Genomic DNA, 18,016 nt, shown 5'->3' on the forward strand with positions numbered 1-18,016 from the left:
GATTCCATATATGTGTGTTAGCATACGGTATTTGTTTTTCTCTTTCTGACTTACTTCACTCTGTATGACGGACTCTAGGTCCATCCACCTTACTACAAATAGCTCAGTTTCATTTCTTTCTGTGGCTGAGTAATATTCCATTGTGTATATGTGCCACGTCTTCATTCCATTTTTTAACATAAAACATCAGGTTAGAAATAACTCCCCACCCCTCCATGTAGTTCGGATCGCGTCACTCACCTGGTTAACGTGGTCGTTATAGACCACTCTGGTCTCCATGGTTTCTGATGAGAAATCTGCTGTCATTCACATTGTTTTTCCTCTGGCTGCTTTCAAGTTTTTTTCTGTGTTTTTAGTTTTCAAAAGTTTAATTCTGATGTATCCTGGGGTGAAGTGCTTTGGGTTTAACTTGTTTGGGGTTTGCTCAGCTTCTTCAGTCTCTGAAGACTTACGTCTCTTTCCAAATTTGGGAAGTTTTAAGTACTTTTCCAACCCATCTTTTTCCTTTCCTTCCAGGGCTTGGATGACACGATGTTAAATTTTTTTGTGGGTGGAGGTGACCTTATAATGGTGAAAGGTCCTGACACCTCACCAGTGCTCCCCGTGACACCACCTCAGCGGGGGGAGCTGGGGAATCTCCTTACTGCTAGAGGGGGTGTAAGTCCAGGCTCCCCACTTGGTCTCCACTTATTCCTTGGGTTGGGGGCAGCCTCCTACTTGACCTTCTTTGACACCACCTGGCAGGGGTGTTGGGGTGCTTCATTACAGCCTTGTCAGGGTGAAAGTCTAGACTCCCAGTTGGCCTTTCCTGTTGGGGGTGGGACTTTCACCGTGCTCTCTGGCTGGAGTAGAATGATTACTGTCTTAAGTTTTTTCTCTTGCTAGGCTGCCCTTTTCCTGGTCCTGTGGCTAGCGAGAGTAGGTTTTGTTGGGGCTTTTTTGTCCGCTTCCATTGGCATTTCCAGGTTGCCAGCTTCTTCAGCTCCAAGTCTGGGATGTAAGAGGCAAAAAGGAAACTCGGGGGACTCGCCACTGTGTCATTCTTTGGGTTCCAAGGTCCCTAGCCAGTCTGCCACCTTCCCTCCACCTTTCAGAACCTATTTATGTAAGGTCCAGAGTGTTTATTTGTACTTAGAGGGAAGAACAGAGAAAAATATGTCTTCCCCGGCTCCCCAGATGCAGGCCCTGCCCCCCGCCCCCCCCCAAGTCTCATGATCCCCACGTGAGCACCCAGGTCCCACCACATCAGACCACTTGTAGTCCCTTGAGCTTGTCACGCTCTTAGATGACCTTCCTTGTCTTCCTGTGGTGTTTCTGTTCCATTCATTTGGGTTTTCTCTGTAAAATCTACCCAGACAGTTCACACACTCTTTCCTCAGGCAGAATTTTGCCTCTTCTGTCTTACATAGCACTTTAAATTACCTCTACAACTATGCTTCCGTCTTGTATTGTAATTATTTGTCTTTTTCCCTGACCAAACCCTGAGCTGCCTTTGAGGGCTGGGACTCCATCCTGTACATCCTTGTCCTCAGTAACTAGCACAGTATTTACTTAAGAATTATTTATTAGATAGATGGATGAATGGATGTAGTTCTGATTTCCCACCTGAGTTGTTAAGTATGTTTGTTACCACACACAGACACAGCCCCCACTGATGCACTGTGCGTATGCCTGCTGCTTCTACAGTGAACAGAGAAACCCAGCAGGCTTACCTGGAAGAAGGGCTCCTTAGCCCATGGCCGTCTGTTGGTCTCTGTTAGCTGTCCTGTGTTTATAGCCTTTGAGTTCCTCTGAATACAGAATTGTCGGTGAGCTTAATTCTAGCCTAGTATGGGAATGGTCATTTTTACTATGTCAGCACCTAATGAAGTGACATTCAGACCCAGGCACCTAAAATAAATATTCCTTAATGATAATGATGAGAAAATGAATATCTGTGGTTTGTTGCTATCCTTCTTGCTGAGATGCATTTCCAGAACTGCTTTGTGGCTCCTAGGAGGCTTTCACTTGCCTACATGTTGAACTAAATTTGGGGCTGGTGATGGGAAAGCACTCATTCATGTGCTATAGGTTGGTTGGTTTTTTTTAAGTTATTCTCTTTTATTTATTTATTTATTTATTTATTTATTTATTTATTTATTTATTGGCTGCCTTGGGTCTTTGTTGCTGCACGCAGGCTTTCTCTAGCTGTGGCGAGCGGGGGCTGCTCTTCATTGTGGTGCACGGGCTTCTCTTGTTGTGGAGCATGGGCTCTAAAACGCAGGCTCAGTAGTTGTGGTGCACGGGCTTAGTTGCTCCACTGCATGTGGGATCTTCCCGGACCAGGGTTCGAACCCGTGTCCCCTGCGTTGGCAGGCGGATTCTTAATCCCTGCTCCACCAGGGAAGTCCCACTAGGTTGGTTTTTAAGGCTCCTTATGTTTGCGCTTTGGTGCTAGATCAGATCACAACACTCCGTCTGATCAGATCACACCCAGCACAGCACCGAACTCCCCCTGAAAGTGGATGGCAGTGCCTTTTGAAAAAGGAAATTGAAACAGCTTTTCTCTTTTTAGTTCACAAATGACCTCACTTAATTAAGGTAGCAAATGTGTAAGGGGAGAAAGAAGATGGGCGCTGGAGAGAGGGAACAGAGTATTAAATCGGGGGTTAGAGCCAGCCAGGGGCGGGGCCCACATCTACCACTGAAACTGTGACTAAGAGCACCACACCTCTTAGCCACTTGTGTTCATTTGATTTCCGTGGGCGGGGGAGGCTTGGTTTTTTTTCCTTTCAGCGTGTTTGCACACACCCCTGTGTTCGCACAAAGCCGTGCAAGTGTTCCAGGAAACCAGCTCCCAGAGGGTGGGAGTAAAGGATCAAGTTTTGTGCCCTCTGACACCAAGAATGTATATTCTCATAAACAACATGCACAGTTCTGGGGTTTGCATTGGTTTGGCGAGGCTTCTCTTTCAGAGACGGCCTTCTAGGAGTTTCCGGGAAAATAAAATTTCCGAGTGAGCAGTGCCCTGGCTCCTCTGGCAAAGCATTAAGGCAGCGAGAGAGGGCGTGAGCGTCTAAGGTGAATGCCGCCCTCCTACTCAGACACATGTTTATGGGTTAGCTTCGAGCCTTTGGGGGTTTTCCACAGCTAGTAGAGGCCTAAACTTTCAAATTATTTTCTGCGTTGCTGTACTTCCTTGTGTCTCATTCCCTTAGCATGGAAGCTTGTGATTTTGACTATACATTGCCACCTGCTTCTACATCAAGAAAGCCCAGGGCTTACCTTTATCACCCCTAATCTCTTCACTAGGTTACCCTCCACGGCTGCAGCTTTTAACAGAGCTGGCCAGACACATATAGGAGTGCCCTTTCCACCCCAAACCCCGGCCTACCGAGAGCACTGGCTGCCCCAGCTCCAGGCTTCCCCAGATGGGCCTGGGAAGCGCCTTCCAGGAGTCCTGACTGAAGCCCATAAACGACTGGTCATTACTCCCTCTTCCTTTCACATGTTGGAAGTGGCTCTTGAAACCGCTGAACTTGCTGTCACAGAGCAGAATTAGACGTGGGGAGAGAGCAGCACAGAGTGAGTGGGCTCTTCAGGGGCTGATAGAAGCCTACACACTTGTCACAAAGGGAGAAGGAGAGACAGAGCTGGGCCTGGGTTGGGGTCCACCACTCGGTGAGTGACCTCACAGGTTACTGCAGTGTTAGTGTCCTCACATGTAGAATTGGAATAGTGGTGCCTACCTCATGGTTGTTAAGAGGATTCAGTGAGATTATAATGTTGTTGTTATAAAATGACACCGTCTTTTGGGATCAGTAATTATTGTTTTGAATTCTTTTCTTGGTCTTCATTTCTGGTTCTTTTGCCCAAGCTCTGAGCAGCTGGTGAACTGCTCTGGTCTTCTCATCCACCTCCAGGCTCGTCTCCTAGTATCAGAGCTGAAGGCTGCACCTTAAGCTCCATGGTGAGCCCCAGGTTTGAAACCGTGGCTTTGTGTACCTGCAGTCACTTTGCACCCCTCTTCTGAGCCTTCCTTACACCTGTTTGTGCTCAGTACTGTGGTCGAGCTGGCCTTTCCACGTGGCCTGCCCTCAGCCCTACATCTAAGCATTGCAGGTCATTGAGGCCTCCTTGCCTCCCATCCAATGGGGTCATTCTTCTCCACTTTTTGAAGAAGTTAAGGAACCAACCCAGAGGAGGGAAAGAACTCTGACTTGAGGGTGAGAGAGAATTAGGTTATGATCCTGTTCTGCCACTTGCTGCCTTTCCTGCCCTTTCTGAGCCTGTCCTCATCTGTACAGTGGAATATTACACATCACATGGAGTCATTAGGAGTATTCAATTAGGTAACATTTTAAAGTATTTAGAACCATGCCCACCACAGAAGGTAGGCATCCTCGCTGTTACGCAAAAATTTCCTTAACTCGATGGAAGCAGGAAGTCACGTACAGTACAGCCAGTTCACCTGTCACTTATCCCCACTCATGGTGCCACATCCTCGTTGTACGTGAAAATGTTGCATTCCCCTTCCATCAAGAAATTCTGCGCTTTGTGAGTTGTTTTTCCAGAAGCTGGATCTGTGCCTTACCCCTTAGGATAGCCAGTGTAGGTCGTTGCACGCTGACTGGTGTTGAGCCAGATTATCTGTGACCGTGGTGTAGGAACTAGCTGGCCCGTGTGGGAATCTAACCCCTAATTCAACCAAATCGCTGCACGTGATGACAGCAGCACCCTAAATGTGTTGGTGAGGGCGCCACTGGCTGCAGAGCCCTTTCACTCTCCTTCGGTTGTCACAGGAGTTCTGGGAGGTGGGCGGACTCGACTCTACAGAAGAAGAAAACGAGGCCTGGAAAGCAGTCATTCCCCGTGTCACACCAGCAGTAACTGCTAGAACCCAGGACAGGCATGCACATGTCTTGCTTTTATAGCTGGGACTTCTGTGAAGCTTTGAACCTAGATGAGAGCCTAATTCTGGATGTACAAATGAAAGTTTAGTGCTCACAGAATCCTCTAGTTTTCCTGTCACCAGTGTACACTTTGTATCCGTTCCTTACAGAATATTCATTAATTCATTGAATGACTTATGTGCTCTCCGTGGCGGGGGTAATGTCAGAAAGAAGTAGACAAACCCCCTGCCGTGCGCACAGGAGCTTATTGTAGTGGTAGGAGGCTGGCAATGAATAGAGAGAGATGCAGGATGACCATCCAGGGTGTCAGGCGGCGATGAGCTGTGGAGAAAACTAAGGCAGAAAGGCAGCTGGGGGGGCGGGGCGGACACTGAGTTTTGCTTTGATTCTTAGTGCTTCTCGTCTCATCTGTGTGATAAGCGCTCCTAGAGCAAGGTTGTGTGTTCATTCCCTGCTGGTCCATCACACCCTGCATATCAGGACTTTTGGAGGCTGATTTTGGAGTTGAACCAGCTTTACTCAGTAGAAGCAGGTGCAGGGGCTGTCTGCTTACCCACTGAGATGCCAAGACCTTCAGATTAGAGCTGGGATGGCCTGGGTCGTGCTTTGGAATGCTCTGGTAGCTTGGGGAGGGAGACTGTGCTGGTTTTCCTTAGAGAATATTTGTTAAATCTAGCGCTCCCCCTGCCGTTAGAAGATAGGGTACTTCTAACTGATCTTTTAAAATGAGTTTCTTTTTTATTTTAATATTAGGAAAAAAAAAAAACTTAAAGAAAAAAAGAAGTACTGCAGTGACATTTGGAGCTTTCTTCGGGTACTGCTGCTGCTGAGGCCCAGCCCCTGGGGGTGGGATCGGGGGAGGAAGCGCAAAGGCCCAGGCAGGATAGGGTCATATCTGTGCTCTGGCTACTTTTAGCGTCTCCTTACCCCTGCACTCCTACCACAGCCAGCAGCCCAGCAAAAGTTATCTGCACACAGAGTTTCACAGCTGCTCTGAAATTCTAGGGCAGCAGAAGTGAAACTGACCACGGTCTTACGAATTTCTCTCTTACTGCTGTTGTTCCCTACTTGAAGTGAGTCAGGCCTTTTCCCCTCTCGTCCTCAGGGTGTCCCAACTCGTTATCTGCTGAGTTTTTGACACAGACTCTCTTCACGGCGCTGCGTTTGTAGAGAGTCCTGCTTTGGTCTCCCCACCCTCGGTGTGCTTTGCTGAGTTGCGAGCTGTGGCCATGTGGTGGTAGCCCCAGAAAAGAGCCGGGTCCCTGACGGGGGATACAGTGAGCCTTCTGGTCAGCTGCTGGTTATGTGCACCAAGGTTAACCATACAATCATGGTGAAGTTCTTTTAGTCCTTCAAGATGAAATTCAAGTTAATTTTAGCAGCACTGTTAATACCAGCTGAACCGAAGAAGGAAATGGCACCCAAGTAGACGCATGTCTTTTTGGTTTAACTGCCTCATTCAGACAGTTCGGTCACTTTGCGATTCCTGATGAGGTTGGAGAAGGAAAGTGGGTGGACCCAACTTGCAGCTCTGCTCTGTGTCCCGGTCTCCCCGAGAGTAAAGGGAGGCCCAGTGGGCATTCTTGGAGAATTGACTGCTCCATAAGGATTATATTAAAGTTATATTCCATGGGTGTACCTTATAGAGCCCAAGCTTAGGCAGTGACTGTTTCCACTAGGAGCAAAGTAACCAGAATGGTTTTGACGGGGTAGCTGAACCATAAAGATATGTGCTTACTCAGGTGCCGTTTTCTTCTTCACTTCAGCTGATATTAATAGTACTGCTAAAATTAACTTGAATTTAAGATACCTTCTCCACTGTAAATTGTAGCAGTAGACATGATGCTTCACTATAAAGTAATTCTTTTATGATTCTTCTCCCAACAGCTTTGAAAAGTCCAGCTGCATTTCATGAGCAGAGAAGGAGCTTGGAGCGGGCCAGGGTAAGGCACCTTGCGTCCCAAGGGATTCCTAAGAGCATTTTCAGAGCCTGTTGTGCTGCTGTCATCTTCCTTCCAGTCTAGCGTTGCCTCCAGGGTCAGCCCTGGCCTTATGGTTCTAAATAGAAAGCTCTGGCTTTTCTGTTTCATCCCCACCCCAGCGTCTCCCAGTGTGATGATATGGGCCATGAGCAGAATGAGTCTCCTCCTTTAGTACATTCAAAGGTATGTAATGGTCACCTCCCTTCTTTTGGTTTGGAGACCACTAGTATTTTCCCATCTTTAATTCCACTTAGCCTTTTGTAGCTGTTAGGACGCGACCACCAGCCACGGAAAAGCTTGCTGAGTGGTGGTCCCTCCTGTCTGGCCACACTGCCCACACCTCTCCAGAATGGGCATGGAAACCTTACTGGTCTCCGTGTGCCCCTGAGCAGCCAGGGTCCACTTGAGGCCGTGGAAGCAGAAGCTGGGTCCCTCTGAGCTCAGGTTCACACTGCAGCACCTGGCTTGTTGCACTGTCCCCCTCAGTTTCAGTTCCCTCGGGGGCCTCAGGGGATATTCTGCCCAGTGTGGGCGGAGATAGGGAAGTCGCCAGAACATGCTTCTCCCTCTCAGCCCCTTCACTTTTCTCTTTTATGTAAAAGACAAGGGAAGAGAACCTCCCCAGATGGAGGATCATAGGCCGGGGCTCCCTAAGACCCACAGCTCTTTCAGAGACTCTGAAATATTTACCTCCAAGACTTATCTTACTATCTTCTGTCTTTATTTTATTTTAAACAAATTTCTAAGGAAAATTATGATTAATTCTTAGAGTGAGTGGGAAGAATGAGGTCACAGGTCCTGGGAACCAAAGGAGTGACCAGCTGCACTGTTTCAGTGGCTGGGAGGATGAGAGAATACAGCAGGGAGAAAAGGAATGTCATTGCCTGTGCCCTCAACCCAGTCTTAAGACTTGGCACCATTTCCTGGCCTGCTTCTCCAAGGCAAGGAGTAAATACAAACTAATTAGTACAGCTACTAGTTTATTGAGTACTTTTTTTTTTTTTTTTGTGGTACGCGGGCCTCTCACTGCCGTGGCCTCTCCCGTTGCGGAGCACAGGCTCCGGACGCGCAGGCTCAGCGGCCATGGCTCACGGGCCCAGCCACTCCACAGCATGTGGGATCTTCCCGGACCGGGGCACGAACCCGTGTCCCCTGCATCGGCAGGCGGACTCTCAACCACTGCGCCACCAGGGAAGCCCTATTGAGTACTTTTATATGTGAAATTGTACCCTTTTTTTGTTTATGTTCACATCAGCTCTTATGAATTAGGTGTTACTATCTTTATCTTAATAGATGCAGTTAAGAGAGGTTAACTAACTTGTCCAGCTAGTAAGTGGCAAGCTTACTGGGATTTAAACCTTGGTGTGTGGGCTCCAGGTGTTTTCTTCATCAGTACCGTATGCCTCCCTCTGCTGTCTGTGAAGACGTGCAGTGTACACCTATTCTGCCGTCTTTTCCAGCAGCCATGACAGTACTTCTGCCCACTGCAGATGGGTGATAGGCCCTGAACCCGCGGCCACTGTAAGCCATCTCCTGGAGAGCCCAGCACCACCCTGGGGCTGGCACAGAGCTGACCAGTCAAAGCACCAAGGCCAGTCCAAGGAGCAAGTCTTTACCTTGCTGCAGGCATGCAGTATGCTCTGATACTTTGTTTTCTATTCAATTCTACTCTACCCTACTCTGCTCTGTCTTGTCCTGTCCTGTCCTGTCCTGTCCTATCCTACCCTATCCTGTGCTGGTCCTGACCCACTAATCATCTTGACCTATGGTTTGTAAAATTCTGGTGCAAAGGTTAAGAGCACAGGCTCTAGAGTCAGACAAATCCAGACATCATAATGTGGGTCAGACATTATAACATGAGCGCCAGGCAGTGGGCTGGCTCTGGGACTGTTGAGGGAATGGTTTAATTTGCTTGGCGTCTCAGAAATGCAGATATGAGGACATGAGACTTTAAGGAACTAGAGCTATGACACCATGTATCAAAATTAGTACTCTACTTGGCAGCCATTCAGAGTGAATGGAAAATGCTCATGGTATCAGGCAATGCCAAGTTTTTTGAAATAAGGTATAAAATTATATTCAGTATGATTATAGCTTTGCAAAATTAAACTTATCTTTTGCATGGAAGAATGATTAGAAACAAATATCCCCAAATACTAACGGTGGATGATTAAAAATTTTTATTGTTGTTTTACTTTCTAATTTTCTGAATTTTCTTTGATGAACATAACATATGATAGTAAAAGTAATAGGTTAAAAAATATATTAGTAGTCCAGCCTCAGAGCGACAAATGGTCTTGACAGATGGATGATGCCCTTGGGCAGGTGCGCTGAAAGTGGACGCGTCCTTCCAGGCCTCAGGACCCTGCAGTCTCCAGGCTGAGGCTGTGGGGGCTGCAGAGGTGACCCACTAAAGGCACGGCTGCTTTTTGGTCCTCTTCATGCCATAAGCTTGTGACCTGGATCTGAGAGCTGCTTGGTGTGTTTTTTTTCTATAGACAGAGGACTACCTGAAGCGGAAGATTCGTTCCCGGCCGGAGAGATCGGAGCTGGTCAGGATGCACATTTTGGAAGGTGTGTTAGATTGGAAATGCTTCCTCATCTAAACCCTTGTTCTCACTGTTTTCACCCCTGCACCACCCACGTTTTGTCTTCCCTCTTCTTCATCACTCCCATTTCTGTTGACAGTGTAAGCCAGAGCCTTAACGCAGTAAAACAGCAGTGCTGTGGGCACCACCACTGGTTTTTGGGAATTCCCAAAGGAGCACAATCACATTCTCTTGGGGTGGCTTTCCCTTTTTCTATGGCCATGTGGTGGCCCTGGATCTCATAAAACCTCGGTATGAAATCCTTTCCTCCAACTCTGTTTTTAAATGTGTTTACTTTCTGTTTTCATTCATTCCTTCATCCATCCATTCATTCGCTCACTCAGTATTTACAGGAGCACTTGTGAAGTGCAAGCAAGGTCATCCCAGACGTACTCCACCTGCCCACACACACTTCTTTCCTCATTCTAGGGAAGGAAAGGTTTTGGCTTGAGTCTATTCATTTTTTGTTTGGTTTTGAAACCACTTTGGGGTTGGAAGAAGACTCTCCTAGACTGAACCCCACACTTCGCAGAGGAAGACACTGAGACCTAGAGCAGGGAGGCGAATTGTCCCCATAACGCAGCGAGCTTGAGGGAGAGGAGACACCACCCATTGCCTGGTGCTCCTTCAGCTCTAGCTCCAGCTCAGAGAGTCGTCTGGGCCAGCCTGTGCCTAGTGACCATTGTTGCGTGTGACCACACACTGTCCACAGCGGGGGCCCCTTCTTCTATCCTTATGAAACTTCAAGCCGGGCCACCGTACTCTGCCTGGGATGTGATTTGCATTCTCATGGTCTCTGCTCCTTCCCCAGAGGGAAGGGGAGCTGCTCTGGAGTTCCCAGGGCAGAGCCAGCTCATTCCTATATCCTTCTATACTCCATTCTCTCCCACGGGCAGAGACCTCGGCCGAGCCTTCCCTGCAGGCCAAGCAGCTGAAGCTGAAAAGAGCCAGGCTGGCCGATGACCTCAATGAGAAGATTGCGCAGAGGCCTGGCCCCATGGAGCTGGTGGAGAAGAATATCCTGCCTGTGGAGTCTAGCCTGAAGGAAGCCCTCATTGGTGAGGAGGCCCGGCCACCACGTGTGGACTTGAAGGCAGGGCGCAGAGGGAATGGGCTCTGGACCGCTTGCTCCCTGACTTCCTGCTTAGCCTTGGGGGAGCCGAGGTACAGAGTATGAGAGCCTGATAAACGGGTCCTGTGAGCCTGGGACAGCGCCAGTGGCCTCACAGATCAGCGCCGTGCCAAAATAACTACGTCAGTGACAGAGAGGCCTCTGTCCACTTCACATCTCTGTGAGTGCAGGGGCTTGTCCCTCTTCCCCAGAGAAGGTAGGTAGATGTCCGGGGTGGTGTGTGTGAGCACGTGGAGACGCTGGGACCTTGAAACTGTACCTGCGGTTTCTTTTCATTAGTGAAATCTCTTCTTGGAGCCTGGCACTCTCCTCAGATAGTTCACTCAGTAAAGGTCAATTGATCCAAGCAGTGTGCTAGGTGCTAGGGCCACAGCCGCACAAGGTAGACCAAGCCCCTCGTCCTTATGGAGCTCAAGCCCAGGAGCAGATACAGGCAAGGAAATAGGTGAGAGTGAGATGGAGGGCCACCCACCCCGGCCCCGACAGGGGGCATCGGCGTCAGAAGAGGTGAGGCCCAGATGGGGGTGCGGGTGAGTAGGAATTAAAGTGTATGCAGCGGGCAGAAGGAGCCGCCTGCACGTGGAGCTGGAAGCAGGTGTCGAGACGTGAGGGGGAGGCCACAGGGTCCAGGACGTGCAGGGCCTCGTGTGCCACAGGCAGGTGTGCAGACATGATTCCCTCAGACTTTGGTAACTGTCGGTACAGACATGTTTCTTTTGCTGCCGCGGGCCTGAGACCTGTCCCTGGGGAGCAGCTGTGCCTTCAGGAGGCTCAGATGCTCTCACCTAGAAGGGAGCTAGCTCTTTGGGCAGGGCAGGGGAGGGCACAGGAGGAGGCCCAAAGCAGGCCACGTTGGGCCCGAGCCCTGGCTCAGAGGAGACCGGTCTCTGGGGCCTCATCTGCACCTGCAGAGGAGGCACCCTGACCGCCCTCTTCCCCTTTAACTCCCTGCTTTGCCCTGGCATTCACTTCACCTTGTGTCAGTGTTTTCCTGCCCGGACCTTCACCAGATTCCACGACAGCATTTGGGCCAAGGTCAGTTCTGGACTCTCCAGCCAGCCCAAGTCTGGTAAATGTTTGCTGAGAGTCAGCCACGTGCCAGGCCTGTGTGAGTCCTCCCGTTACAGAGACGAACAGAATATGCTGCAGCTGCCCTCAGATAACTCAGTCTGATGGAGAAGGCTGCCGTGTGCACAAGTGATTTCTGAGTCTAGCTCCCAGGCACGTGTGGCGCCACGTAGTTAGAAGGACCAGGGCCCTGTGACATCGTAGCCAAGTCACCTGCCGTTCAGGCCAGTTTGCAGGCTCCCAGGTGATGATGGCTGTGAAGGGCCCGGCACAGTCCTGGGTGCCCGGGGAGACTTGGGGAAGGGCTGCTGCTGTCTGCAGTGACGTTCATTACAGACCAGCTGGCGGCTCTGTCGTGGACAATGTAGGACAGCGGCGTGCAGCAGGGGCAGCGAGATCCCGTCCGAGATGGGCTTCTCTCAGGGACGCGGATGGCGGTGGGGCTGACGGCATGTTTGGGGCCCACCTGGACGTCGAGTCCGTTTGCCAAGTAGAGAGGGTGCAGAGGGGACAGCGGGGGCAGTGTGGCCTGGAGCCCTGGCGGAATACGGCTTGTTTGAGGCCGGGAAGTAGCTTAGTTTGGAACGAGGTCATCACTGGTGACTGGGGAGAAAGGGGCATTCGCCAGCAGTGAGCGAGCAGGAGGCAAGGCGGTGGTGACAGCAGACGTGGCCCGTCGGTTCAAGAACAGAGTGGAGAGGAGGGAGGGACATGGTGGTCAAGGAGGATGTTTAGGCTGAGAGCAACGAGCAGGTTTAGGGCTGAGAGGAAGAAGTCGGGGGAGAGGCTGAGGAGGTGGGGATGGAGGGGGAGGCAGAGCGGGGTGTGCGCCGGGATGGGAGGGGCTTCGCAGACAGCCTCCGTCTCCCAGACGGCACCACACACCCGCGGCCATCTGCTCACACACGCGCCGCCAGCTGATCGTCGGAGTCATGGCCGGCCTCCCCTCAGCGTCCATGTTTCCCGCCAGCAGAGCAGCGGCTGGGCTCCAGGGTACCTGGCCCGTGAACTCCCGCGGGCAGGGCCCCATCCGGGCCGCCCTGGCTGCAGGAGAGAGGGGTGGGCCCCGCAGTGACCTGGCCTGACAGACCCTGGGGCCGCTGCAGCATGGCCAGCAGCTTCCTCAGGCTGGGCTGGGGCGGGGGTGGACCCGCAGCTCCTCCATCCTGAGTCCCATTGTCCTGTGGCTGCTGTGCCATGGCAGGTTCCCCCCTCTGGGAGCAAGAGACTGTGGGAGGGCACCTAGACCTAGCGTGACCGGCGAGAAGGGCCCACTGTCAGCGAGCTGCGTCCCCTCCGCGCTCCTTGTGGGCCCCTGGGAGGGCGGGTGGGGGGTTGGGGGACAAGCTCAGGGGCGTCCTGCTGGGTCCCAGGGGCAGAGCGCCTCCGGTCACGGCCCTGGAGCGGGGGAGGGTCTGCTGGGAGAGTTCCAGGCTTGCTCCTGTTCCTCATCTGTGGTCTTCCCGCCGCGGCTGCGTCCCTGGCATGGCCGCCGGCTCACCTCTGCGCCGCTGCTGCATTCCCCCTGTGTGGACAGTGCCGGTGCAGAACTTCTCCCCTGACTGTGCTGGCGACGGGGTTGTGACAGGAGTCTTTTGAAGTACCCTGCCTGCCCCGTCCCCTTCTTTCCTTCCCTCTGCATCTGGGATTCCCACGCCGAGTCCCTGCTTCTGCTTCTCCCACCCAGCCTGGTCCCTGCCCAGGAGCGCAGGCCTGCCCCCAGGACGTGGGTCTCTGGGAGTCACTGGCTGCTGAAGGGAGGTCGCTGTCCTTCCACTGATGTGCTTCACCTGTGCAAGCAGGTGGCCCTTTTCCGGGAGGCTCTTTTGTCTGTTCCTCCTGGTCTTCGGGGAGTCGGGCAGCCCAGGGGAGGAGCTGCACCTGCATAGCTGTTACCCAAACTCCTTCCGTCCCTGATCGCAGGGTCCATGAGCCTCTGGGAGGAGAGGAGAGTTTTGTGCAGCCACAGGTTGGGAATAAAGTGCCTTCAACAGTAGGGAAACAGGAGGTGGAGGAGGTGGCAGGCTGTGGGGCGGGAGGGCAGACCCTGACTTGGAAGACTGAACTCAGGGTGGAGTTAAAAGCAAGGGGTTAATGATCAGGCCTTTCCCCACCAAGGGGAGTGCTCTGATGGCCTGGTGGGACTGACTCTTCCTGGCCTTTGTTTCGGGTCGTGATGACAAGCTTTCCTTGAGCTCTTTTGGACACAGGAGGCAGGTCGGCTGCTGGCCTCCTTCTCCCGCTGCTTGCTGGGGCCACGGGGCAGGCGCCTCACTGGGACAGCCTCTTCCCATTTGCTGGAGGAGTCTCACCCTGGCCTTGGCTTTCAGTGGGCCAGGTGAACTACCCGAAAGTAGCAGACAGCTCTTCCTTTGATGAGGACAGCAGCGATGCCTTATCTCCTGAGCAGCCTGCCAGCCATGAGTCCCAGGGCTCGGTGCCGTCACCCCTGGAAGCCCGAGTCAGCGAGCCACTGCCCAGTGCCACCTCTGTGTCCCCCACTCAGGTGAGCTTGTCCACTACAGGTGCTTCCCCTGCTCAGGGGCCCCAGACCTACCGGAGTGGCCCAGGATGAGGTCGCCTTGCTTGGGCCAGGTGGGACGGGGAAGCCAGAAAGTGCGGCGGTGGGTCCTTGTGGAGGATGCCGGCTGGGCAGCCTTGCAGTTAGATTCAGAGGCCTCCCTGCTGCCCCATGTCTGCTCATTCGGAACAGCCACTTCTCCTGAGTGTGTTCAGTTCCGTGATATTTCACCACCCTCTGTCTTCCCCTTTTCTAGTTCCCTGTCCCCTTGCCACCCTGGAGGCTGCTCTTTTCATCCCTCTCGTCTTTGCCCGTCATTTGCCCCCTAATGGTGATGGCGTCCGAGGGGGTGACAGCCACCCACCTCCGGGCAGGGCAGGGCAGGGACGCACCACCAGCTGAAGCCTGGACATGGCGCAGCTTCCGGGGCCACGAGAAGGGGTGGGCGTGTCCTCACTTCCCCTCTTCTCTCCCAGGCCGTGTCTCAACTCCCCGTGGGCCCAGAGTCTGGAGAAACAGTCTTCCTGGCGGAGCAGCCTCCTCCACCGCCCAGCCTCGCCAACGGAACCACGGTCGCCACCGCCAAGCCCCTCCCCACGCTCATTAAGGTGCAGACCTCTAGCTGACCGCCCTCTCCTCCCCGTTCCCCTCTGAGCCCTGCCGTGACTCTGTCCCAGTGTGGGGAGTGGGGCTGGCTCTCTTCTCCTCCTGGTCCGGGACCAGCCGAGGTCACCACAGTGCTCTGGGAGATCTCCTGTTCCCTCCACGCACGGTGGCCGTCACAGCCGCGGCCACCGCTCACTGAGCACAGCGGGCCGGGCTCTCACTGCCCGCCCCAGGAAGACACGCCCACACGCCCCCTCTGTCCACTCAGAGCCTCGTGAGGCTGTGACAGAACCGAGAAGGGAGGCGATGGGCCTGAGGTCACCCAGCCAGCCGTGCCGGGTGTTTGTTGTCACTCTCTTCCTCCAAGGCCTAAGATACCTGAAGGCATTTACCATCAACCCCACGAGACACCCATGGGGACCTTTGTGTGGGAACACGGTGCTGCACGCTGAGGTTAAGTTTAGCAGCACCAACAGCCGGTGTCCGGTCCTCCCCGCCCAGCCGAGCTTTCTCCCTCGGCCTCTCGGACCTTGGCCCTGACTGCCGCCCTCCAGCCTGTGCTCCACGCCTGCTGGGCAGGTGCCCTTCCTTCCCGCCCGGCTTGCTTCCCATCTAGACTGATTCTCCAGTCCCGCCACACAGGCCCTGGCCCTGGCCTGGAGCCTCTGGCCGCCCACGTTCCTCTGCTGCGGCTCACAGCCTTAGCGAAGCCTTCCTGTGCCTCCGGGCGCGCCCAGATGGTTGGCGGGGTCTCCATGGCCCTCCCGTGTGGCGTCCCCGCCCCAGGCCTGCTCCTCCCGGTCAGTGGTGCCCTGGCACCCTGCTGGCTCCCGGCCGCTCCCCTAGCAGCCGGCACCTCCCTTGCCTCTGCGGTCTATTCCTGACTGGCCGCAGATGTCTGAGGTTTTCCCTCCAAATTCCTCCCTCAGACCTGCTCCTCGTCACACGACTGGTGCCTTCCTTTGCCCACTTCCCGTTTGCGAGAACAGTGTATGTGTGTCTATCTAACTTCCTCTTTCCCGGTAGTGCCTCGGCCTCTGTCCCAGCTCCCCAGCCCCGCCACGAACTCTCCTCCAAGCTGAGCCCCCAGCTGCCTCAGACCTGCCTCAGGTCGCGCTCCTCTCTGGTGGCTTTCGCTGGGCTCCCCATCTTCTTCCCTTTCAGTGGGGTTCTCCCGGGCTGCCCTCGGCCTCTTTCTCACGCGCTCAGCCTTGCCAGGGCCTCTCAGCGGACCCCTCTCCCTCCTCTCGGGTGCTCTCCGGTCCCAGCAGCCCCGCACCTTCTCCCCGACTCTCCCTACCCTGGCCAACCGGCACCTCTTCCCGACTTCTGCGAAGGGGCCACCATTGTCACACGCTGTTGCTGAAGCTCAAAACCGTGACCTTGTAGCCGCTCGGCTGCCACATGCGCTGTTGTCCCTTCTCCCTCTAGTCGGTCACCTCCTTCCACATCCCGTCAGTGCCCGTGGCGCCCTGGTCAGACCCCAGCTGAGCCCCGCATCGAGTCTCCACCCTCCCGCTTGCTGTTCTCTGCTCAGAAGCCGCGAGGCCCTCCTCGCTCCTTCCCCAGCGCTCAGCGCCCTGCTCACTCTTGCCCACACCGCCTCCACCCTCCTCACCGGGGAGACGGCCTCCCTGTGTGCCAGCCGCCCCGTCGGTGAATGAACGTGAGCTTCTGGAGTCCAGGGTTCGCGCAGCGAGGTCCCAGTCACTGTGTGGCCTTGAGCGCGTGGCTCCCCTGAGCCTCTTTCTTGGGGAGGCAGGGTTTTTGCAGGTCTGTGTGACGCGGCTTTTGTAAAGCGCCCAGTGTGGGCTGCGCGAGCGAGCTCCGTAGAACAGCTCTTTTCACCTCGTCGTCCCCTTCACTCTGCTCAGGGTCACAGGAAGGCTGCCTGGCCTGTGCACTTGGGCTAGAAGCTCTTTAAAGAGCAGAGCCAGTCACAAGCCCCGCCCCCCATCAGCCCTCGCCCCCTCCCTGGACACTCCCGGGCACTGAGGAGGCCTCTGCTTTGGGAGGGGTGCCATCCGGCAGGGAGCGTGGACAGGGCAGGGTGGGCGGCGGGGCCTTTCCAGAAGCCACTCAGCTGCCCCTGACAGCGCCCTTTGTCTCCCATGCCCACAGCAAAGCCAACCCAAGTCTGCCGGTGAGAAGTCGCAGCGCAGCAAGAAGGCCAAGGAGCTGAAGCCGAAGGTGAAGAAGCTCAAGTATCACCAGTACATCCCCCCGGACCAGAAGCAGGACAAGGGGGCGCCCCCCATGGACTCCTCCTACGCCAGGATCCTGCAGCAGCAGCAGCTCTTCCTGCAGCTCCAGATCCTCAATCAGCAGCAGCAGCAGCACTACAACTACCAGACCATCCTGCCCGCCCCGCCAAAGTAGGCCCCCCCCCCTCAGCCCGCAGGCACCGGGACGGGCAGATGCGGGCGGCCCTGACATGAAGGACCCTTTGGTCCTGGTCCAGTGCTCTGTGGGCGGGGCCCTTGCCCCTTGCTCCTCTCCACCCGGCCCGCAGAGGCCGAGGGCGAGACCTGGCGGGGCCTCATTCCTGTCCTCTCTTCCTCTCAGGCCAGCAGGGGAGGCTCTGGGAAGCGGTGGGGCCCCCCTGACGCGCAGCCTTTCCGCTACCAGCAGCAGCTCCGGCTCGGGCGCCCATGGGCCCAGTGGGCTGGTACGTCAGAACAGCACCTCGTTGACTGGCAAGCCGGGGGCCCTGCCTGCCAACCTGGACGACATGAAGGTAAGCGGTCGCACGCATCCCCCTGGAGGCCTTGTGCTGTTGCCAGCCTGGCCTCTCATGGGGGCGGTCAGGTGCTGGGTCTCAGGCAGGGGAGGCGGCTGGCCCAGGAGCACGGCTGCAGGAGGCAGAGCAGAGCTCCAGCAGAGGCACCTGGAACCTGCTCTGAGGCCCACCTGGCCCTGGTCATCCGCGGCATTAGCCTCGTCATCGTGGTCATCGTCATTAACGACGCCAGCCAGTATCTGTCCAGGGCCGCAGGGCTTACTGAGCACTTGTGCACCTCTCGTTTTCCTCAGCCTCTACAGTGCAGTATGAGAAACGGGGAGTGTTACCCCGGCTTAAGGATGAGCAAGCAGAGGCGTCGAGGGATAGAGAGGTTTGCCTGAGGTCATGGGTCCGGCCAGCAGTTGAGCCAGGGTTCAGACTCAGCACCTGCCCTTTCCATGCGGCCGGCTACTGTCCTTCTGAATCTGCTCTACAAGTGCTGCGT

The 18,016-nt window shown here is 54.5% G+C and overlaps 1 protein-coding gene across 4 annotated transcripts in view; it reads left to right on the forward strand.

The window, feature by feature from the left end:
* LOC308624640 (myocardin-related transcription factor A-like) overlaps positions 1-18,016 on the forward strand; it is a 108,223-nt gene that overhangs the window by 83,136 nt on the left and 7,071 nt on the right. For 2 of the 4 annotated variants that reach the window (XM_081248099.1, XM_081248102.1), the window contains exons 3-9: positions 6,780-6,835; positions 9,373-9,448; positions 10,359-10,520; positions 13,993-14,168; positions 14,660-14,791; positions 16,911-17,164; positions 17,355-17,526. In XM_081248099.1, coding sequence (XP_081104225.1) covers positions 6,780-6,835; positions 9,373-9,448; positions 10,359-10,520; positions 13,993-14,168; positions 14,660-14,791; positions 16,911-17,164; positions 17,355-17,526 — 1,028 coding nt within the window. The remainder of the gene's footprint in view (positions 1-6,779; positions 6,836-9,372; positions 9,449-10,358; positions 10,521-13,992; positions 14,169-14,659; positions 14,792-16,910; positions 17,165-17,354; positions 17,527-18,016) is intronic. The other 2 variants (XM_081248101.1, XM_081248100.1) reach the window with 2 other exon arrangements.

This window comes from Mesoplodon bidens, assembly GCF_964165515.1.
Source record: "Mesoplodon bidens genome assembly, chromosome: 11".
Taxonomy (NCBI): domain Eukaryota; kingdom Metazoa; phylum Chordata; class Mammalia; order Artiodactyla; family Ziphiidae; genus Mesoplodon; species Mesoplodon bidens.